This window comes from Chrysochloris asiatica, unplaced genomic scaffold (assembly GCF_000296735.1).
Source record: "Chrysochloris asiatica unplaced genomic scaffold, ChrAsi1.0 scaffold00233, whole genome shotgun sequence".
NCBI classification, from domain to species: domain Eukaryota; kingdom Metazoa; phylum Chordata; class Mammalia; order Afrosoricida; family Chrysochloridae; genus Chrysochloris; species Chrysochloris asiatica.
Genome location: NW_006408751.1, coordinates 4,910,338 through 4,934,664, shown reverse-complemented (window position 1 = coordinate 4,934,664; position 24,327 = coordinate 4,910,338). Strand labels below are relative to the sequence as shown.

General features: G+C 38.4%; 1 protein-coding gene and 1 pseudogene across 1 annotated transcript in view; one reads left to right on the top strand and one right to left on the bottom strand.

Moving 5' to 3' along the window:
* LOC102810547 (ribosomal RNA processing protein 36 homolog) overlaps nucleotides 1–12,091 on the top strand; it is a gene marked incomplete at its 5' end in the record, with an annotated part of 131,667 nt that extends 119,576 nt beyond the window's left edge. Inside the window, one exon of the mRNA XM_006873280.1 lies at nucleotides 11,362–12,091. Coding sequence (XP_006873342.1) covers nucleotides 11,362–12,091 — 730 coding nt within the window. The remainder of the gene's footprint in view (nucleotides 1–11,361) is intronic.
* Nucleotides 12,092–13,272: 1,181 nt separating this feature from the next.
* Nucleotides 13,273–14,867, bottom strand: LOC102837395 (annotated as a pseudogene).
* Between the last annotated feature and the right edge of the window lie 9,460 nt (nucleotides 14,868–24,327).

The following is a 24,327-nucleotide window of genomic DNA, read 5'->3' as shown; positions in this document are numbered from 1 at the left end:
TGGTGTTGAAGGAGAATATTCTAAGTGCCATGGGATGTCAAAAGAACCAACACATCTGTGTTGGAGGAAGTGCTGCCAGAGTGCTCCTTGGAGGCCAAGATGGTCAAACTTCATCTCTCATACTTTGGACATATTTTCAGGAGGGACCAGTCCCTGGAGAAGGATATCACGTTTGGTAAGGTCAGAGAAAAAGAGGAAGACCCCCAGAGAGATGGATTGGCCAAGTGGCAGCATCAATGGGCAACAATAGTGAGGTTGGCCCAGGATCAGGGAGTGTTTTGTTCTGCTGTGCATAAGGTCACTATGAGACAGTACGGGCTCTATGGCACCTAACAACAACAACAAGAAGCTTATTGTTGTTGTTGTTAAGTGCCGTTGAGTCGGTTCCGACCCATGGTGGTTCTGTATAGGGTTTCCAAGGAGTGGCTGGTAAGCTTGAACTGCCGATCTTGCGGTTCAAACTGACTTTGCAATCCATTGCATTAACCACAAGTGCCACAAGGTTGGCAGTTTAAGTTCCTCCACCCTACTCCTCGGAAGCTCTTTTTCTCTGACCCTCCTCCAGCTGCTCCTCGGAAGCTGTATATAGAGTCGCTATGGGTCAGAACTGACTCGATGGCACTTAACAACTCATTAAACAGTTAATAACAGATTGAGAAAGTTGAAAAAAAAAAAAAACAGTTGGGGAAGATTTTACATTCATAAAATCTAAGCTTTTAATGTTTGTTCATCACAGTCGTGAAAATATTGAAATTAGATATAAATAGTATAAAGAAATAGCCATTCCAATTGAATGATGGAAACAATAGAAAGGATGCGCAGGTGAGGTACTGTACAGAAGTAGGGAGAGAATCAACAAAACAAAGTTCTTTTTACCATGCTGTGCTAAGGGCTTTTAGTAATTCCTAGTGAGATGACATTGGGAGTTATTATAAATACCACTCTGCATACTGTTTATGGTTTGCAGTAAATAACTATGCTCAAGTTAATTTAGAGTAATTTGTTTATAGTTCTTATTCCATATGGTCTGCATTAAGGCAATCTCAATTTTTTTTTATGATCTTTATTAAGGGCTGAATTAATGAGCTTCTCTAATATTAATAACTGTCTATATCTGATTGACCTCAATTGGTAATAATCATTATGATTCTGGAAGCCTGGGTTAATGGGCAATATTAGAGCTCTCTTCACCAGTGCCACCCTAGCCGGCTTTATTCTTGTCAGGGTGTGTCATGAACATTATGAAAGAGCATTACAGTGTTTTTTCCATGCTGTGCAGAAAAGGAAGACATGTGATCTGGCAAATGTCAATATTTTGCTCACTTGATAAAGTATCTTTGTAGCTGGGTGAAATGTGTGGAATATAATTGTATCCAGCTCTCTTCTGTAGCCTTGGCAGTTGTGCTTTGGGCATGACCCCTTTCACCATTAGTTAATGAGGGAAAGTTTAACGATGTACCTCAGAGAAGTGAGGGTGTGAATGTATCCAACAAAATCAAGTCCTGATTACTCACTGACACAAAACAAGAGAAAGACATTGAAATAAGAGGATTGTGAATCACTGTCATTGGCAGATAGAAAGTAAGAGGATGGAGAAGAAATGAAGTTATATTTCACAGAATGATGTGTGTTTGATTTTGGATATTTTAGAAGAGAATAAGGCTGGAGTTAGATTGGAAGACTCTATAGTTATGGTGTTGGAGGAGAATATTGAAAGTGCCATGGGCTGCCAAAAGAACAAACAGATCTGTGTTGGAAGAAGTGCAGCCAGAGTGCTCCTTGGAGGCCAAGATGGTCAAACTTCATCTCTCATACTTTGGACATATTGTCAAGAGGGACTAGTCACTGGAGAAGGATATCATGTTTGGTAAGGTGGAGGTTCAGAGAAAAAGAGGAGGACTCCCAGTGAGATGGATTGGCCAAGTGGCAGCATCGATGGGCTCAAGTGTGGCAACGATAGTGAGGTTGGCCCAAGATTGGGCAATGTTTTGTTCAGTTGTGCATAAGGTTGCTATGAGTCAGTACCGAGTAGATGGCACCTAACAACAACAAATAGTCCTTCTTCCCTCTGCATCATGGAAGCCAGTCTCTCCACTGACTCCCTAGTGTCAGTGGGTCCTGAAAGCAGTTTACTTCCTTCTCTATAAGCCAGGAATAAACCTAGAGAAGAAATAAAGTTGGACCTCATGGAATGGGACATTTATAAGACCTCACAGGAAGTCTGGACCTTCCTCAGCTCTATAGAAAGGGGCAATGCCTCAGTTTTTGAATCTGTAAAACATCGATGATAATAGCATTCACCTCTTGCCATTGTTGTGAGTTCAGATATGGATACTAGCCCTGGACACACAGCCTGGAATGTTATGGCTGCTCATTTTAGAGTTGTTGTATGCCGTTGAGACAAATCCTACTCAAACCACCCCTAGAGGACAGGCTAGAGCTGCTCCTCAGGGTTTTTCAGACTTAAATTTTTACAAAGGTGCCCTGGTAACACAGAGGTTTAAGCACTGGACTGCCACTTGAAAGACTGGCAGTTACAATCCAAGAAAGATGAGATTGCTTCCGCACAGATTTATAGCCTTTGAAGTGTTATGGGGCAGTTCTACTCTGTCCTATGTAATGTTGTTCTTGGTCACAATCAACTCAAAGGCACTGGGTTTTCAGGTTGCTATTACCAAGGAGACCTGCTGATACAGTAGTTAAAGCACTAGATGTTAACCAAAAGGTCAGTGGTTGGAATCCCAAACCACTCTGTGGGAGAACAATGTGGCAGGCTGTTTCTGCAAAGATTTCGTTTTGGAGACCCAAGGGGATCGTTCTGTTCAGTCTTATAGTATCCCTATGAGTGGGAATCAACTCAATTGCTATTACTGAGGGTGGGGTAAATGTTTTGCAATCTGCTGCTAAACTAAAGGCTGGCTGCACAAAACCACATAGCAGTACCACAGAAGACAAGGCCTAGTGATCTGCTGGCTGCTACTATTAAAGCCAGTATAGATTAATTTATCTGCAGTTAAAAATATAGCCGCAAAACACTATGGAGAAGCTCTACTTCAAGACATGGCATTGCCATGAGTCAGAACTGCCTCCATGGAAACCACCATCACCACCACCTGCAGCTATATTACATTACCCATATAACATTTTATAGAACCTGAGGATTCAAGACAGACCACATACCATCTGGAGATGAATGGCAGGGCCAGGCTTAAAGCTAGGTTGAACTAATCCCCAAATCCATGAAACCAATACTAGGCTGTACCCTTTGGTGTGACATGGGATTTCTATTTTGTGGGGCTCTATTTCCGTGCTCACAAAGCAAAATATCTTGATGCCTTCCCAAGATACTGGCACCAGAGATAGTACTGTGGGTGGCAGAAATGTACAACTAGTTACTGAAAGTAGTATTCCTAATCATGAACAATGAAGTCACACTGTGACTAATACATAAGGGGGGGTTTCTTTCCTTTTTTTCTTTGTTTTGAATGTTTTTCTTTTTAACCACTCAAGATTGATGACTCTGGGAACACTGACAAAATTCAGTGTTGGGTCCTACAAAAGTGGACTACAGACCCCAGCGGTGGTGACCACAACAAGAAATGGCCACAGTCTACATCTACCTTGGTCTCGTCAGCCTGTCTACCTCATCCCTCTCCCCCTGTCTCAGAAGACTTGCCACCATGGAAGTCTTCTGACAAGGTGTCAATTTGTTTTGCTGTCTGTACATCCTATGACCTTAATGCAGGTCAGTGTTAATATCCCTACAGACACTGAAATAATTGTCCATCTCAACAGCTGTTCTCTTCACTTCAATGAAGAGTTTTAATTCTGATCAGTATTCTTGATTTTTCACAATTTCAGACGTTTCTGCAGTATTTTTAGGAAACTAGAGCTTCACGTATGAGCAAAGGGGAAATAGAGGTAAGAAAGGCCTCTATAGAAGTCTTCCAGCTCTTGGTAAGAAAATACCGGTGTTAAGTTAAATGATGCAATTTTTCTTCTTCTTTTTTTCCCCTTGTTATTGTTAGGTGCCGTTGAGTCTGTTGTGACTCATAGCAACCTTAAGTGCAATAGAACGAAACACTGCCCAGTCCTGTGCCATCCTCATGATCATTGTTATGCTTGAGCCCATTGCAGCTGCCTCTGTGCCAATCCATCTCATTAGGGGTCTTCCTTTTTTCGTTGACCCTCCACTTTACCGAGCATGATGTCCTTCTCCAGGGACTGGTCCCTCCTGATATTATGTTTGAAGTATGAGATGAAATCTTGCTATCCTGGCTTCTAAAGAGCTTTCTGGATGTACTTCCCCTAACACAGATTTGTTTGTTCTTCTGGTAGTCTAGTTTATAAGACCATTGGGAACTGCTGACTATACTTTGCCTAATACAGAAGTTTATGCCTTCAGACTGCTTTATGATTAAATTGACTTGAAGCCATGTGTTATCTTAAAAATTTATGTGAAATTTGTATTCACGTAAATATGGTTTGCTGTTATTGTTAAGTGCTGTTGAGTCGATTCTGAATCACAGCGACCCTATATAGGGTTTTCAAGGATCAATTGGTGGCTTTGAGCTACTGGCCTTGTAGTTAGTAGTCCAGTGCTTATCCTATAGGACCACACCAGTACTCTTAGCATAGGTTGTTGTGAAGTGCTGTTGAGTTAATTTACATTCACAGCAACCATATCTAAGATTTCTGAGGAACAGCTGGTAGGTTTGAACCACCAGCCTTGCAGTTCAATACAACCTTGAGGTCCAGTGCATTATCCTGCAGCACCACGCCATGACTTCCCTAGTATATGGTAGTAGTAATTTTAATAATGTTGTTAACTGCCGTCAAGTCAGCCCCTAACTGAAGGAAACCCCATTTATAATGAAAAAAAAAAAGTGGTTTTGCACTCTTTTCTTCCATTCAGCACCATCTTGAACAAATAACTATAGGCTTTCCTGAAGCTGAACATTTTCATCTAAACTATTAACTATTTTCCTGACATTGTTCTACCTGTTTGTGAGATGACTTAAGATATTTTGGACCTTAGGCATTTGAGAATGGAGGAATTTCAATGCCTATATAAGTGAAGCGTCCTAGCATGGTGCTGTAGGATAAGCACTGAATTGCTAACCACAGAGTCAGTGGTTCAAACTCACCAGCTGCTCTTTGGAAAACTTATACAGGGTCCCTGTGAGTCGGAACCAACTTGACGGCACGTAATAACAAGTAACTAAGGAGTCCTAGTGTGGTGCTATAAACGAAAGCCCTTTAGGATCATCACTGCACTGCTAGCTGCAAGGTTAGGGGTTCAAATCTACCAGCCATTCATCAGAAACTCAACACAGGGATACTATGAGTTGGAACCTACTAGACAGCACTGTAAAAATACAACAACAAGTAGTTGTGTCTGTCCTTCAAGACAAGTCATCATTACTCCATAAAGTGGACTATTAGGGGGATCATTTTTCTGATTTTTGTTGAAAATGCCTACTATATCTCCCAGTGAGAAAGAGGACCTGTGCACATCTTCACAGAGTTTGTCAGTTCAGAGGCCTGGTCTCCACTACAGGTGATTTGAGGGTTTCAAAGGCTTTTGTAATCACTCTAATCTTCTCACAGATTGTGCAGTATTCATCACGTTGGGTGGAAAATAACTGGGCTAGCTTTTCTTTTGCCTCAAAGTACATTGACTTTTTACTGTAATGTATCAAAGTAATACTTGCCAAAATTTCCAAAAGTAACTCAAGCAGACTTTAGTTATTCAAAGATTCTCTGGGCAAATTATTGAATGATGCAGAAAGCATCAAGAGAAGAAGGAAGGAATACACAGAGTTACTGTACCAAAAGGAAATGGTTGATGTTCAACCGTTTCAAGAGGTAGCATATGATCCAGAGCCAAAGATACTGAAGGAGGAAGTCCAAGGTGCATTGAAGAAATTGTCAAAGAACAAGGAATTGATGGAATCAAAATTGAACTCTTTCACGAAAGTGAGATGACACAGAAGGCACTCACTCATCTCTGCCAAGATATTAGGAAGATAACTATCTGTCCGACTGATTGGAAGAGATCAGTCTTTGTGCCCATTCCAAAGAGAGGTGACCCAATGGAATGTAGAAATCATTGGACAATCTCTTTGATATCCCATGCAAGTGAAGTTTTACTAAACGTAATACAGAAATGGTTGCAAGCATACGTTGACAGAAACTTCCAGAGGTTCAAGCCGGATTCAGAAGAGGCTGTGGAATGAGGGCTATCATTGCTGATGTCCGATGGATCTTAGCTGAAAGCAGAGAATCAGAAAGATATTTACCTGTGCCTTATTGACTACACAAAGGCTTTCGATTGTGTGGATCATGACAAACTATGGACAACCTTGCGAAGTATGAGTACTCCGGAACACTTAATTGTGCTCATGAGGAATCTGTACCTGAACCAAGAGGCAGTTGTTCGAACAGAACATGGGAACACTGAATGGTTTAAAATTAAGAAAGGTGCACGACAAGTTTGTATTCTTTCACTGTACTTATTCAACTGTATGCTGAACAAATAATCTGAGAAGCTGGCTTATATGAAGAACAACGTGGCATTAGGATTGGAGGAAGACTTATTAACAACCTGCAATATGCAGATTATACAACCTTGCTTGCTGAAAGTGAAGAGGATTTAAAATATTTACTGATGAAGATCAAAGATACACAGCCTTCAGTATGGATCACATCCCAGTATAAAGAAAACAAAAATCTTCACCACTGGACCAATAAACAACATTCTTATCAATGGAGAAAAGACTGAAGTTGTCAAGGGCTTCATTTTTCTTGAATCAACCATCAACACTCATGGAAGCAGCAGTCAAGAAATCAAACCATATATTGCGTTAGGCAAATCTGCTGCACAAGACCTTTTTAAAGTGTTGAAGAGCAAAGATGTCAGCTTGAGGACTAGGTGTGCCTGACCCAAGCCATGGTATTTTCAGAAACCTCATATGCATGTGAAAGTTGGATAGTGAATAAGGAAAATCGTAGAAGAATTGATGCATCTGAGTTATTGTGTTGGAGAACATTGAAAGTGCCATGGGCTGCCAAAAGAACAAACAGATATGTCTTGGAAGAAGTGCATCCAGAGTGCTCCTTGGAGGTCAGGATGTCCAAACTTTGTCTCTCATATTTTGGACATATTGTCAGGGGGTACCATTCTCTGAAGAAGGATATCATGTTTGATAAGGTGGAGGGTCAGAGAAAAAGAGGAAGACCCCAAGTGAGATGGATTGGCAAGGTGACAGCATCAATGGGCTCAAAAGTGGCAACAATTGTGAGGTTGGCCCAGGACCGTGCAGTGTTTTGTTCTGTTGTGCATAGGGTCACTATGAGTCAGTACCAACTTGATGGCACTGGACAACAACAACAAATATAGTAGTGTTTCCCTCTATAGATATTAAATTCCTCTTATAATATAGCTTTTATATTTTCCTGTCATTGAATATTTGCTTATTTTTCTCCTTCCTTGCCTGCTTCCAAACCAACAGAGACATACGATTTTCCCTAGTGTGCCTTTGACAATGTAATGGAATGCCTGGCTTCCATTGCTTCTTTCTTAATACTTATCAAGACACGGCTGCATCATTCCTTGAATCAAGACTCTCTGAAGAAACAGCTATACTGTCATCTGTCATTTATGGCTCAGTTGTCTTTCTAGTGCTATTCTTATTCTGAGTATTTTTCTGTTGCACTTGGATGATATTTTATATATGTAGTAAAACCACTGAACTGAGGAAGATCTGGCTGTCTGCTGTTCCCACAAGGCAAATAGCATCCAGAGGAGCAACTCGTTGTGGATCTGATAATATCTCAGTCACACCATGATGGTGCATGCAGGTTTAATCAACTGTTCCACAGATATAATCCACAGTGGATCCCTTTTGTTTCACTTTTCATCAGAATGAGTACACACAGGAAGCTCATTTAGCCCCCATCATTAGTCTTTGACTGCCATGTTAAACATTGATTTTATTTTCCCAGGTTAGAAATGATGAAATCAATATCTAACCTGGCAAGTTATATTTGCTCACACCTTTCCTTTCATTCAGCTTTCTTGACAAATTTTAAACATTATGCACAAATTTGTTTTAGGGATTAAGTTTGTGAATTTATAAATTTAAATACAGTAAAGTTAGGGGCTAATTGCATATGAAATTGACTGATATAAGTTTTAAAGTGAGAGTAGTTATTAAACAGTGATACACAAATGTATTGCATTCATCATCTAATTTGCTCATTATTTAGTTGACATATATAAATGAAGAATTAGGAGTCCTGGATGACACAAATGTTAAGTGTTGAACTAGTAACCTAAATGTTGATGGTTTAAACCTACTCAGAGATACCTAAGAAGAAAGGCCTAGGGGTATAGTTCCGAAAATGCAAAACCTTGAACACCCTGTACACTTGGGGTCCATCATGAGTCAGAATAAACATGACAGTAGCTAACAACAATGGAGAAGTTAGCATTTTTCTGAGAGTTTGAAAGTAAAGGGTTAGTAAATGACATAAAAAAGAGTGTTTTGCAACTATAAAACCGTAAAAACAACATACATGAAAGTACTTTTTGTTGTAGTTTATTAATTCACATACTGATAGATGCTTACTGTGTATGACTCTAGCCCTAAACTGAGAACTGTGGATTCACAGACAAATGAAAACTGGCCCCCATCTCTCTAGGAGCTCACTGTTTAGTGGGGAAGAGAAGCAGACACATGGAAAAGGAAAAGAACAAAAAACAAAAAAACGCAAAAATCTGGTAAAGTTGTCTAGGTGAGATTACTTCACTCATGGTAACTTCATGGGTAATTCCCTGTTCCATGTGCTCATGGTGAGGCAGAAGAGGCATAAACTGGAGAGAAGAGAAATTTAAGCTCTGAAGTGACTTGGGGTGTTTGGGAATGTTGAAAATTATAGTGACTGAAACAGATAATAAAGAAAAGAGACCAGAAAAAAGTGAGGTGAGGCCAAGATATGAAAGGTAATCTATGCCTGAACTTCACCTTCAGTCATGGAAAACCATGGAAGATATTTATGTTAAATAATAGCATAATCAAGTTGAAGCTTTTCACCCAATAATGTAATGCATTTGTAATGCTTTTATGTTACGATAAAGCTAATAGTAATAATGATAGGTACTCCTTGATTTCCAAAGGCCTTCCTTCAGTCAGAACATCCCTATGTTTATTACCAGTTCTTTGAGTGTGTTATCAACAGTTTTAAACTTAGAAGACATGATTCCAATTGCCATGAGACCTTGAGTAAGCCATTTGGTTCCTTTGAGTTCTAGTGGCTTTATATCAAACGGGCGTAATAGCATCATACTCTCAAGATATCTTACAGGACTATGGTGAGATAAAGTTAAATAATATGAATGAACTGGTTTTAAGACAGTGAAGCATGATTTATGTGGCAGGTATTATTATAAAACCTTGCTTGCTAAAAGTGAAGAGTACCTAAAATATTTACTGATGAAGATCAACCACCACAGTCTTTAGTATTTGTTGCACTTCAGTGTAAAGAAAACAAAACTCCTTACCACTGGATCAATAAATAGCATCATGATAAATGGAGAAAAGATTGCAATTGTCAGAGACTTTGTTAGCTTGATCCATTAGCAACACTCATGGAAGCAGCAGTCAGGAAATCAAACAAGGTATTGCATTAGGCAAATCTGTTGCGCAAGACTTCTTTGAAGTGTTAAAGAGCATAGATGTCAGTTTATAGAAGAATGGAAGCATTTGAGTTATGATGGTAGAGAAGAATATTAAAAGTATATTTTAATGGACTGCTAGAAGAACTAACTAATTTGTGTTTGAAGAAATACAGCCAGAATGCTCCTTAGAAGCCAGGATGGAGAAACTTCATCTTTCATACTTCAGGCATATGATCAGGAAGGACCAGTCCCTGGAGAAGGAAATCATGCTTGGTAAAGTGGAGGGTTGACAAAAAAGAGGAAAACCCCAACAAGATGGATTGGCACAGTGACAGCAGCAATGGGCTTAAACGTAACAATAATTGTAAGGATGGTACAGGACTGGGCAGTGTTCCGTTCTGTTGTTCCCAGAAATAAGTGAGCTGAAATATGGTCAACTGATTTTTAGCAATGATGCAAAGGCAATTCAACAGAGAGAGGATGGTCTTTTTAATGGGAATAATTGGATATCCATTTGCAAAAATATTCGACCCTAATCTATACCTTATAAAAATTAGCCTCAAATGGATATCAAAATGTAAAATATGAAACTATAAAATTTTCAGAAGAAAACATAGTGAAAAATATTTGTGATCATGAGTTGGACAGAAAGTTCATAGATATGACACCAAATGTATGGTCTATAAAATTTAAAAACTGGTAAGTTAGTCTTTCATCAAATTTTTTTAAATATTGCTCTGTGAAAGGTAATGAAGAAAATGGAAACACAAGCCACAAAATGGGAGAAAATATTTACAAATTACACGGCTGACAAAGAACTTGGATTCAGAATAGAGAAAGTAATTTTAAAGCTTTCCAAAAAAAAAACCAATTTAAAATGACCAAAATTTTAAATAGAAACTTCATCAAAGAATATAGATATATGGTGAATGTTGTTGTTGTTGTTGTTGTTAGGTGCCCTTGATTCAGATTCATAGTCTCCCTATACATAGCAGAATGAAACATTGCCCAGTCCTCTGCCATCCTCACAATTATTATTTTGTTTGAGCCCATTGGTGATGCTGCCTTATCAATCCGTCTCCTTGGGTTGTTGTTAGTTGCCATCAAGTTGGTACCAACTCATAGTGGCCTTATGCACAGCAGAACGAAACACTGCCCGATTCTGGGCCAACCTCGCTACGTTGCCACACTTGAGTCCATCGATGCTGACACTTGGCCAATCCATCTCATTGGGGTTCTTCCTCTTTTTCTCTGATCCTCCACATTACCAAACATGATATCTTTCTCTAGTGACTGGTCCCTCCTGACAATATGTCCGAAGTATGAGAGACAAAGTTTGGCCATCTTGGCATCCAAGGAGCACTCTGACTGTACTTCCAAAATGGATCTATTGGTTCTTTTGGCAGCCAATGGCCCTTCCAATATTCTCCTCCAATACCATAACTCAAAAGCATCAATTCTTCTATGGTCTTCCTTATTCACTGTCCAGCTTTTGCATGCATATGAAGTTATTGAAAATACCATGGCTTGGGTCAGGCGCACCTTAGTCATCAAGCTGACATCTTTGCTCTTCCACACTTTAAAGCAGCAGATTTGCCTAATGCAATATGTTGTTTGATTTCTTTCTTTCTTTATTTTTTTAATAAATGAGAAAAGTGTTTATTAAGAAAACAATTTAGGTCTTCCTTCCGGCCCCGATGCGGCGGGGAGGGCGGCGGAGGCCTAAAACCTGGGGCCGCGACCCGGGACCTGCGGAAGGGCACATCCAACATGTCATTTGAAGAGCTGTTGGAATTACAGAGCCAAGTGGGGACTAAGAAGTATAAGCAGTTGGTAGCTGGAAACAACACTAGGAAGCAAGATTCTAGACCACCTGGCCAAAATGCGTGTGTTGCAGATAAACACAAGCCTTTGGAAATGTCGGCCAAGGCCCGGGTGCCATTTTTGCGTCAAGTTGTCCCGGTCAGTAAGAAGGTGACCCGGGACCCCCGCTTTGATGACCTCTCAGGGGAATATAATCCTGAGGTGTTTGACAAAACATATCAATTTCTGAATGATATTCGAGCCAAAGAAAAAGAGATTGTGAAAAAGCAATTAAAGAAGCATCGTTCTGGGGCGGAGCATGAGAAACTGCAGCTGCTGCTTCAGCGATTAGAACAGCAAGAAATGGCACAGCAGGATCGAAAGCAGCAGCAGGAGCTATGCCTGGCCCTGAAAAAGGAGCGGCGGGCTCAGGCCCAGCAGGGCCACCGGCCGTACTTCCTGAAAAAATCTGAGCAGCGTCAGTTGACCGTAGCTGAGAAGTTCAAGGAGCTGAAACGCAGTAAGAAGCTGGAGAGCTTCTTGAGTCGAAAGAGGCGCCGAAATGCAGGCAAGGACAGGAGGCATCTTCCCTTGAGCAAAGAGTAATAAAGAACTGTCTTCAGCTTTGCCACTGCCTCAGTGACACATGGGTTTGGCCTGTTCTCTTGGCCTAAGGCAGTATCACAGCTGCACTTAAACTAGGTTGGCTCAAAGAAGACTAAAAGGTTCTTGGACTGCCTTTAGGGCCGGTAAGAAAAGTGGCCTAGATGCCTTCCATGCCAAACTGCTTCTGCTTGGATCCGGTTCATCACTTTGCTTGCCCTTCTCCTTCCATTACCATAAGCTGATATGTCTCTAGTATAGAGGAAGGGGCCAGTGAGGGCCACAAAGTCTGCTGATGCCTCCCAGGGCTGGAACTGTATGCAGGAGACACTTTATAAACATTCCTAACATTCAGGCCACTCATTTTATTCTGCTTTTTGGTAGGATTTGTGGGTGGCATATAGTTATGTTTGGGTGGGCCATCTAGTGGGGTGGGGTAGGCAACCAACCATAAGACACAAAGTAGGGAGTTAGATTTAAAACTCTCCTGTTTAAATCTGGGTCCCTAAAAGATGACACCATTATTTAGAGGAAGAAACAGTTCCACAAAGGAGAACTCACCCTGGTTAGCTTGGTTTTGGATGCAAGGGTGGATAGAAAGTGGGACAAACCGTTTTCCCAGTAGCATGTAGCCACAGCTGGCCCTCATACCATGTCTAAGTGGAGTTCGTATCACCAATGTGATTTGGAAAGTCCTCAAGCCGATAATTCAAGCATGGTTTATGACTGCTACAAAGGAGTGTTGACCCCACATACCTTCAGACTTCTCCCCTCAACCAGGACCCAGACTAGACATTGGAAAGCTCTGAACTTCTGGAGGAATTTTGTTTTGTTTTGTTTTGTTTTGTGTGTGTGTGTGTAACAGCTTTATTGAAATATAATTTACATACCATAACATGTACCCATTTAAAGTGTGTAATAATTTTTAGTATAGTAAGAGTTGGATGACTATAACTGTAATCAATTTTTAAAACATTTTCATCACCTCAGAAAACCCTATACCTGTAGCCCCCGCATTCTAACCCAGCCTTCAGCATCCAGTCATCTTTCTGTCTCTCTATATATATTTGTATACAATGGGGCTCAAAAAAAAAAAAAGAAAAGAAAACAATTTAGCAGAATTTTACAGTCTAGAGCACAGCCTGAAGGCAATTACAGTTTCAATCATTAACACTCTACTTTTTCTACAACTGGAAAGTTGCTGATGTTTGCGACATACCACTATAAATGTAACCATTATTAAAAATTACAAATTATTTGGTGATTATCTGGATAGCCTCTTGAGCAGCAGCACCTCCCAAGAAAGCAGCAATGGTGTGTGGTTCAACAGCTCCAGATCGGCAAAATTCATGGACATAGTCATCTTTCATCATTACAGATAATCCATATTCCTGAAGGAAGCCGCTGAGACAAGACTTCAACTTTCCTATATCTTCTTCAACTTGATAGTTAGATACCCCTGGCTATTTACCATGTTGTTTCTGAAATCTATCAATAGCCCGTAACATTAAGTACAATACTATCTCACTATCTGGACTGTCCATACTGGAAATAATTTCATCCTTGTTAATTGTATCCAAACCATACTCTTCAGCTAAAGAGTGACATTTTACCACACGAAGAAATGCAGAAATTACTACAGAATAATTTAAATTCTTTCTTTGAGATGTTCTCTGGCGCCTGGCCCACAGACTGCAGCAATTTAGCAACATTATTATCCACAGCAGCAGCATCTTTCTTTTTCATGGTAAACATTTTGCAGTTTTATATATTTGCTTGAATCTGCAATCATATCAGGAATTGTGCTCCGAACAGGTAAATTTCCTTGACCCTCGTTGGCCACAAATTCCTTTAAGGCACGAGCTAAAATCCAAAATGATGAGGGTCTGTTTGGTGATATTTATGCAGCGATCATCATTAAATATATCTTCAATACGGCTTGGAATCGGAGTTGTATTTAGCGCTGTGTTCACATTTTTAATAGCTTCTTCAAAATTCTCTTCATCTTCTGGAGTTCCATTTTCATTCTTCAGAGTTCCTTGTCTGATCACATCTCTGAAGTCCTCTTTTTCTTTATATGTTTTAGGTATTCATCCATTTGTCTCACTGCTAAATGTTAAGCTATGATCACAATTCATGGAGTATGGCTATAATCCTTTTTCTCTATATGATCCAAATCATAAGACTGAAAATGTTCTCTCAACTCAGGAAAAGGCTGATCTAGTCGTAGATCCTCTAATGCATTATCTAGGTGAGATTCTATTACTGGATGTTCTTTTAGAACGATCCTCATATAACCAACTAATCCATATGTCCTACAGACCAAAAGAGGGATTTGAGAATTCCAGAGGATATCTGCTAAATGTAGTAATGTACTTTTGTGGAGTTGAGTTGCAACCACAGTGGTAAACCTACAGAAAAATGAAGGATCATTGTCTAGAAGGTTTTCTTGACTCTCTTCCACAAAACTTCCAGAGACATCATTGTTTAATTCTTGTAAGAATTCCATAGCGGCTTGAGCTTGGTTCCTGCCGATACTGCTTCTTTGAAGGAAAAAAAAAAATGTTTCCAGCATCTTCTCCACTGACCTGATTTCCAACAATAATTGTAAAAGAACCAACACCTGGTAGAAAGAAGTTTTTAAGAATTTAAGTCCCTGTGGCTATTGCATTTATTAAACAAACATGAGCAGATTCCAAAGCCTCTTGCCCAAGATCACCCCATAACCTCAGCTGCCGTCGTACTTCTGCCCTTTGGGCAGCTTCCTGGGCTGCTCCATAGCTGCACTCACTGAGCGAAAATCAGCTGAGTCTGGTTCTATAGCTGCTGCAGATGCTACTCTTCGTTTGATCTCTTGACTGCAGCTTCTGTGAGTGCTGATAGTTGATCCAAGAAGAACGAAGTCCTTGACAACGTCAATCTTTTCTCCGTTGATAAGAATGTTGTTTATTGGTCCAGTGGTGAGGATTTTTGTTTTCTTTACATTGAGATATAATCCATACCGAAGGCTGTGCTCTTTGATCTTCATCAGTAAATATTTTAAGTCCTCTTCACTTTCAGCAAGCAAGGTTGTATCATCTGCATATCACATTTCTCCTTGAGTATCTTCTTTTTCATTGACCATCCACTTTACCAAGCATGATGTTCTTCTCCAGGAACTGTTTCCTCCTAACATCGTGTTCAAAGAATGAGAGGTGAAACCTTCACATTCTCACATCTAAGAAGCATTTGAGGTGTACTTCCAAGACAGATTTGTTGGTTCTTCTGGCAGTTCATGATACTTTCAATATTCTTTGCCAACACCATAATTCAAATGCATTGATCCTTCTACAGTCTTCCCTATTAATTTTCCAACTTTCAAATCCATGTGAGGTGACTGAAAATATCATGGGTCAGGAGAATTAGTCCTCAAAGTGACATCTTTTCTCTTTAACACTTTGAAGAGATCTTGTACAGCAGATTTGCCTAATGCAATAGGTCTAATTTCTTGCTTCCATTAGTGTTGATAGTAGAACCAAGCAAAACAAAGTCTTTGGCAACTTCAATATTTTCTCCACTTATCATGATGTTATTTATTGGTCCAGTTGTGAGGATTTTTGTTTTCTTCACCTTGAGCCACAATCCATATTTAAGGTTCTAATCTTTGATGTTCTTCAGTAAGTATTTTAAATCTGCTTCACTTTTAATTCATCTGCATATCACAGGTTGTTAATGACTTTTCTTCTAATTTTGATGTCATGTTCTTCATATAATCCAGTTTCTGGGATACATTGAATAAGTATGTTGAAAGTATGCAACCCAGCAACACACCTTTCCTGTTTTAAGCCATTCGTTTTAAGCCATTCATCCCCGTGTTCTGTTTGAATGATTGCCTCCTAGTCTACGTATATATTCTTCATGAGTATAATTAAGTGCTCTGGAATACACATTCTTTGCAATGGTATACATAATTTGTTATGATCCACACAATCGAATGCCTTTGCATAGTCAGTAAAGCACAAGGAAGCATCTTTCTTGTATTCTCAAGGTCTACCTGATTTCAATAATGATATGCCTAGTTCAACATCATCTTCTGAGTCTGGCTTGAATTTCTGGCAGCTGTTGATGTACTGCTACAATTGTTTTTGAATTATTACCAGCAAAATCTTACTTGCATGTGATATTAATGATATTTTTGATGATACACTCATTCCATTGGATAACCTTTCTTTGGAATGGTTACAATATGAATCTTTTCCAATCAGGTGGCCAGGTAACTGTCTTTCAAATTTCTTTGTTTAGATAAAGGAGCACCTTTAGTGCTGCATCAGTTTGTTGAAACATTGGTATTTGTATTCTGTTGATTCCCACAGCCTTGTTTTTTGCTAATGCTTTCAGTGAAGCTCTGACTTCTTTTTAAAATATTATCAGTTCTTGATTATATAGTATCTCTTGAAATAATTAAACATGGAACAATTTGAAATCTTTCAACAAACTGATGAAGCACTGAAGGCACTCACTAATCTATACCAAGAAATTTGGAAGACAGCTATCTGGCCAACTGATTGGAAGAGATCCATATTTGTGCCCATTCCAAAGAATGTGGAAATCATTAATATCACAAGAAAGTAAAATTTGACTAAAGATAATTATAAAATTACTGCAACAGTACACTGACAGGGAACTGCTAGAGGTTCAAGCCGGTTTTAGACAAGGACATGGCATAAGGGACTATCATTGCTGATGTCAGATGAATATTGGCTGTAAGCAAAGAATACCAGAAAGATGTTTATACATGCTTTATTGATTACACAAAAGCTTTCAACTGTGTGGATTATGACAAGCTATGTACAACACTGTGGAGAATGAGTATTCTGGAACATGAGGAACCTGTATATAGACCAAAAGGCACTCATTCAAACAGAACAAGGTGATACTGAATGGTTTAATATTAGGAAAGTGTATGCCAGGGTTGTATTCTTTTACTATACTTATTCAATCTGTATGCTAAGCAAACAATCTGGGAAGCTAGAGTATATGAAGAACATGGCATCAGGATTGAAGGAAGACTCATTAACAACCTGTGATATGCAAATAATACAACCTTGCTTGCTGAAACTGAAGAGGATATAAAACACTTATGAGGAAGTTCAGAGACCACAGCCTTCATTATGGGTTGCACCACAATGCAATGAAATAAAAAATCCTCACAACTGGCCAATAAATAACATCATAATAAATGGAGAAAAGATTGAAGTTGTCAAAGACTGCATTTTGCTTGAAGCAGCCATCAACACTCATGGAGGCAGCAGTCAAGAAATCAAACAATGTATTGCATTAGACAAATATGCTTTACAAAACTTCTTTAAAGTGTTCAAGAGCAAAGATACCAGTTTGAGGGATAAGGTGTGCCTCACCAAAGCCATGGTATATGCATGTGAAAGTTAGATAATGAATAAGGAAGACCATAGAAAATTTGATGCATTTGAGTTATGGTTTTGGAGAATAATATTAAAGGTACCATGGGCTGCCAGAAGAACAAACAAATTTGTGTTGGAAGAAGTACAACTAGAATGCTCTTTAGAAGCCAAGATGGCCAGACTTCGTCTCTCATACTTCAGAAATATTATCAGGAGGGACCAGTCCCTGGAGAAGGACATCTTGCTTGGTAAAGTGGAGGGACAGTGAGTAAAAGGGACACCCCTATTAGATGGAGTGAGACAGTGGTAGCAACAATGAGATCAAACATAACAGCAATTATGAGGATGGCACAGAATGGGTCAGTGTTTCCCTCTGTTGTACATAGATAGGGTCGCGATGAATCTCAACCTACTGAATGGCACTGTATAACATCAACAATTGTTTTTGGTATAATAACTGTGCATTCATTCCATCTTCTTTTTTTGCTTCCTGAATCATTCAATTTTTTGCCCATGGAATCCTTTAACATTACAAGTCAAGGCTGGATTTTTTTTCATTCAGTTCTCTAAGCTGGAGAAATGCTGAGCATATTCTTCCTTTTTGGTTTTCTAACTACAAGTCTTTGCACATTTCATTATATTATTTGACTTTGTCATCCCACACTGGCCCTTGAAAAATTTTCATTCTGCTCTTTTACCTCATTCCTTCTATTTGCTTTAGCTTCTCTAAGTGCAAGAGCAAGTTTCAGAGTTTTTTCTGACATTATTTTTGGTCTTTTCTTTCTTTCCTGTCTTTATAATGACCTTTTATTTTATTTCATGTATTTTCCTGATGTCATCCCACAACTCTTCTGATTTTCAATCATTACTGTTTAATGAATCAAGTCTGTTCTTGAGATGATCTCTAAATTCAAGTGGGATATATTCAAGGTCATATTTTTTCTCTTGACGATTTGTTCTAATTTTCTTCATCTCCAACCTGAACTTGTATCTAAGCAATTGATGGTGTGATCTGGATTCATTTTGGATGATGATATTAATTTCTTCATTGTCTTTTACCACAGATGTAGTCAATTTCATTCCCATGTATTCCATTTGGGAGATCCAAGGCCTTTTATGTTGTTGAAAAATGTATTTGCAATGAATAAGCTCTTGGTGTTGCAAAATTCTAAATATGATCTCCAGCACTGTTTCTATCACTAAGCCACATTTCCTAATTATTGATTCTTCCTCTTTGTTTCCAACTTTTGCAATCCAGTCACCATTAATTATCAGTGCATCTTGATTGCATGCTTGATAAATTTTAGACTGAAGAAGCTGGTAAAGTAATTCTACCAACTTCTTCAATGTGAAATGGATCAAACATACAATCAGGATGTAGCAATAATTAGCTTTCAGAATGTGCCCTTTGGTTGTTTAAGTGATTATATATTCCTGAATATTTTTGTGTACATCCTCCCCCCTCCAAAAAAAAATGGAATAGAAGCAAAAATACTGTTGAATGATGATGTATGGAGGGGATTGTAATCATTGCAATGAAATGCTGGTTGTAAAACCAATGTTCTCACATGTAAACTACCACTCAATTCACAATAAAAAATATATGTAGTGACAATTACTGGCAATTGGAATTAAAAGGTTGGAAACAAATAGAAAGTATCAGTAATAAGGAAATATGGCCTACCTTATAGAAATGATGCTGAAGATCACATGACTGAATTTTTTCCAGACTAATGACTTCTTCATTGCAAATATCTTATTTGAGCAGCATAAAAAGATGACTATACACATGGATCGCACCAGAATGAATACACAGAAATCAAATTGACTGCAGCTGTAGAAACAGACACTGGAAAAGCTACATATCAGCAGCCAAAACAAAGCCAGGAACATATTGTGGAACAGACTATCAATTTTCTCATATGCAAGTTCAGGCTAAAGCTGAATAAAATCAAAAGAAGTCCATGAGAAGAGATTTGACGAATTAGACACTAGTGACCAAAGACCAGAAGAGGTGTGGGATGACAGCAAAACATCATACAGAAAAAAAGCAAAAGGTCATTAAGAAGACAAGAAAGAAGGAAAAGACCAAAATAGATGTTGGAAGAAACTCTGAAACTTGCTTTTCAGTGTAGAGGTGCTAGAGCAAATGTTAGAAGTGAGGAGGTACAAGAGCGGAATAGAAAATTTCAGAGGTCAGTTAAAGAAGACAAAGTCAAATATTATAATGAAATATGCAAAAACCTGGAGTTAGAAAATCAAAAGGGAAGAACACAGTCAGCATTTCTCAAGCTGAAAGAACTGAAGAAAATATTCAAGCCTTGACTTGCAATACTGAGTATTTTATGGGCAAAATATTGAATGATGCAGAAAGCATCAAAAAAGATGAAAGGAATACAAAGAGTCACTGTACCAAAAGGAAATGGTTGATACTCAACTATTTCAAGAGGCAACATATGATCAAGAGCCAATGATACTGAAGGAGGAAGTCCAAGATGAATTGAAGGCATTGGCAAAGAATAAGGCACCAGGAATTGATGGACTATAGACTGAAATCTATCAAGAAAGTTAGGTGGCACAGGAGGCACTCACTCATCTGTGCCAAGAAATTTGGAAGACAACTATCTGGCCAACTGATTAGAAGAGATCTGTATTTGTGCCTGTTCCAAAGAGAGGTGACCCAACAGAATGCAGACAATATCATTAGGATCTCATGCAAGTAAAACTTTGCTAAAGATAATTCAAAAATGGCTGCAGCAGTACATTGACAGGAAGCTGCCAAGGTTCAGGTTGGCTTTTCTTGGTGATATGAAATGAGGGATATCATTGCTGACATAAGATGGATCCTGTCTGAAAGCAGAAAATATAAAGGGCTATTATTTGTGTGGATCGTGACAAACTATAGACAGCTTTTCAGAGAATGAGTATTCCAGAACACTTAATTGTGTTCATGAGGAACCTGTACATAGACCAAGAGGAAGTTGTTTGAACAGAACAAAGAGACACTGAATGGTTTAAAGTTAGAAAAGATGTATGCCAGGGTTGTGTTCTTTCACCATACTTATTAAATCTGTATGCTAAGCAAATAATCCAAGAAGCTGAATTATCCAAAGAGGAACATGGCGTCAGGATTGGAAGGAGACCTTCAATACAGTTGATAGAACTTTGCTTGCTGAAAGTGAAGAGGACTTAAAATACTTACTTATGAAGATCAAAGACCACAGTCTTCGGTATGGAATGTGTAATGTAAAGAAAACAAAAATTTTCACAATTGGACCATTAAATAATATCAAGGTAAATGGAAAAATGATTGAAATTACCAAAGACTTCATTTTGCTTGGATCATCCAACTCTCATGGAAGCAGCAGTTAAGAAATCAATGGAAGTATTACATCAAGTAAATATGCTGCACAAGTGCTGGAGTAAAGAGGTCAGTTTGAGGACTAAGGTGGACCCAAGTCATGGTATTTTCAGGAGCTTCAAATAATTGTGAAAGTTGGACAATGAATAAGGAAGAACATAGAATTGATACATTGATTTATGGTGTTGGAGGAGAATATCAAAAGTATCATGGAATGCCAGCAGAACTAACACATCTACATTGGAAGAACAGCCAGAATGCTCCTTAAAACCAGGATGGTCAGACTTCGTGTCTCATACTTTAGACATTACCAGGAGGGACCAGTCCTTGGAGAAGGACATTATGCTTGGTAAAATGAAGGGTCAGCAAGAAAGAGGAAGACCCTCCCAATGAGATGGATTGCCACAGTGGCAGCAGCAGTGGGCTCAAGTGAAGCAACAATAATCAGATTGGAGAAGGACTGAGCAACGTTTCGTTCTGTGCATTGTGTTGCTATGAGTGGGTACCTACTTACAGGCACCTAACAATAACAAGTTACATTCCAACAATGGAATGTAATTACTCAGCAATCAAAAGAGACAAACTATTAGTATAGTAACCAACATGGATGAGTCTCAAAAGCATTATGCTAAATCAAAGATGAACAAATTTTGACTTTCATTGCTAAATCTGGTTATACTTATTCATTTACATATTGTCTTAGACTTCTTAGGCAGAGCTGATTAATTGCAACAGAGAACAAATGGCCCTCAAAGCTGAAAATATTTATTATTTGGCTCTTCATAGAAAACATTTTTTGGCTATGTCTGTGCTAAAGAAAACAAGGTAGACACAATAGGCTCCATATTGTATGACATTCTGGAAAAGACAAACCTATAAACACGGAGAACAGATCACAGGCTGCCAGGAGATGAGATTGGGGGCAGGGGTTGACTGCAAAGACGCATTTTGGGGTGTGATGGAACTCTTATATTTCACCATGGTGAATGTTACATGATTCTATGCCTTTACCAAAGTAAAGAACTTATTCAATAGCTTATTCCCTCTAAAATGTCAATCTTCCCAATGTAAATTAAAAACTAAAATTTAAAAAGCCGGGAAAAAAGAAATGATTAAAAAATGGTTCAAGTATTAGTCTGGATTTTTTTTTTTTTTTTTTGCCTGCAAATGGCGGAACTCAAATGATTTTAAATGGAAAAAAGAGAGTTGACTCATTGCTCATGTAGCTGGAAGAGATACTTTAATAGATGATGAAGCTAAAGAAAAAGCTTCATGAACTAGGATTTGGGAATGGAACCTAGAGATCAGTGGTACCAGGATTTTCTCTCTTCACCTACTTTCCTCAAGTCATATCTGCTTGGTCACTCTCTTCTATTGCAGACCAGACTCTTTGTGACATGGAACCTGTGTCCTGGAAGTCCCAATTTAGTAATTGTAATAGAAAAGAGAACATTAAAAAAAAAAACAAAAAAACTATTAGTATTCATTTATCAACTCCAGGAAGGGACTATGATTGGCCCCGTTAAGTCATATGTTGCTGTTAAGTCACTGAGTTGGTTTCTACTCATAGTGATCCTGTATAGGGTTTCTGAGGAGTGACTGTGTGAACCATTGACCTTGCTAACAGTTAGCAGTCCACATCAGAACTTTGCTAGGTCACATACTCCTTCCATCAATCAATCACTGGCCAAGAGGAGTAAAGTGCCTGGATCAGTTCATCCCACCTCCATGGTCAAATATGTCTGACAATTGGATGGGAAAACTTGTTGGGCAGACAAAAACTAGTTATTGGCTTAGCCAATTTCATTAAACATAAATTAGTAAAATAAACAAAATGAGTACTTTACTTCTAATCCACAGCTCTGAACAGTTGTTTGAACGACAAGGTCAGCAGTTCAAACTCACCAGCTGCTCCTTGGCAATCCTATATAGTGTTGCTATGGGTCAGAACCGACTCTATGGCACTTAATAACAACAGCTCATATTAAGCAAAAACTTATTTAAAAGGCAGGTTTAAGGCATTTAAAAGGAAGAACAAAATGTTTTGAGCTGTTTAACCCAAAAAGTCTCTCTGACTTAACTGTGAAAATATTTATGTGGTCTCAGTGTACTTTGTTGAAGTTTTAATATTTCAAAGAATGACAAAAAGGACATGACCTAGCACTGGTGGCTTAACCCACATTCAAAAACCTTATTATGTAGATCAAGATCATACTGTATCACTTTATTATTAACCTTTTTTTCCTTTGAAATAGCAATCTTTAAACTTTAAAAAAATTATTTTTCAAGAATCACAACTAGATAGACTATCTTGTATAAAAGGGGCATAATTTTAAAGATTTTTTGAGGAAGCCATCAATCATGATGATTAAACTCGCCTTACTAATTCTCCTGCTTCTGTATCAGTAAACAAGAATTGTATATCCTCTTTTAATGGAGAACAGAAATCTTGCAAAAACCTTAAATTTTTCCTTTGCATGTAAAGGATATGTTATAAAGAATCATTCATCAAAATCTAAATTCCCTTCCAAATTAAAAGACACATGTACTCCATTATCTTGTTTTTCTCTTTCTGCAATGTTATTGCAAGGGCTCCACCTTATGAGTTAGCTTACACAGAGAAAACCGAATACACACTTATCTCTAGTTCCTACATTACGAACCAGTAACAGGAGTTAAAAATAAATAAAGAGCTGGCTTCCATTTGCTCAGCCTTCTGGCTCATCGACCAGACATCACAGAAAAAGCCGCTTTATTTGCCTGGCTGCATTGATGACTTCTCCCCAGGAGGTAACCATAAAGAGAATCAGTCCCTCAAACTCTCAGACTTCTGGCCCTGGGAAGCTGAAAACAAATGAAGAAATTGGAATCTGACTTGCCTGAGAGCAAACTTGAACGATTTCAGAGAGGATTTTATGTCAGAGAGTTGCAAGTTTTAAAACCTAATTTAATAAATATACATCTTTGCAAAATAGCACTATGCAGATCAGAAACATTTTTATCTATTTCAACTGAAAATGTAAACAAAGCTTTCCATTTCTGGTAAATACTGTTGATGTTGCAATGGTTGAAAAGAAACTAATCTCTGAGAAGAAAAGTTAATGTATACCATGTTTTTCCTCCTGTGTACTAAAGTTATGCTATATGATATTTAAAAATTATCTGCCATTCTATTCTAAATTTACATACTTAAGTGAATTAGGATGCTTAAAGCTAGGAATTTAAAAACATGCATTCTTAGGAGTGTTACAAAATTGTTCCATTTAACCATAATCACTGACTGCTTCCTTGGAAACAATGTACAATGCAAGGTCAACAAAACTGACTTCTTTGTTCTGAAATGTGCAGTGGGGTATGTGGCTGAGCATAATCAACTATTTTCTTAGAATTGGGAACAAAGGTCAATTCTGAGAACAAAAAGGTACCCCATATTCTAATAGCTACAGCAATGGCCTCAAACATATCAGAGATTATGAAGA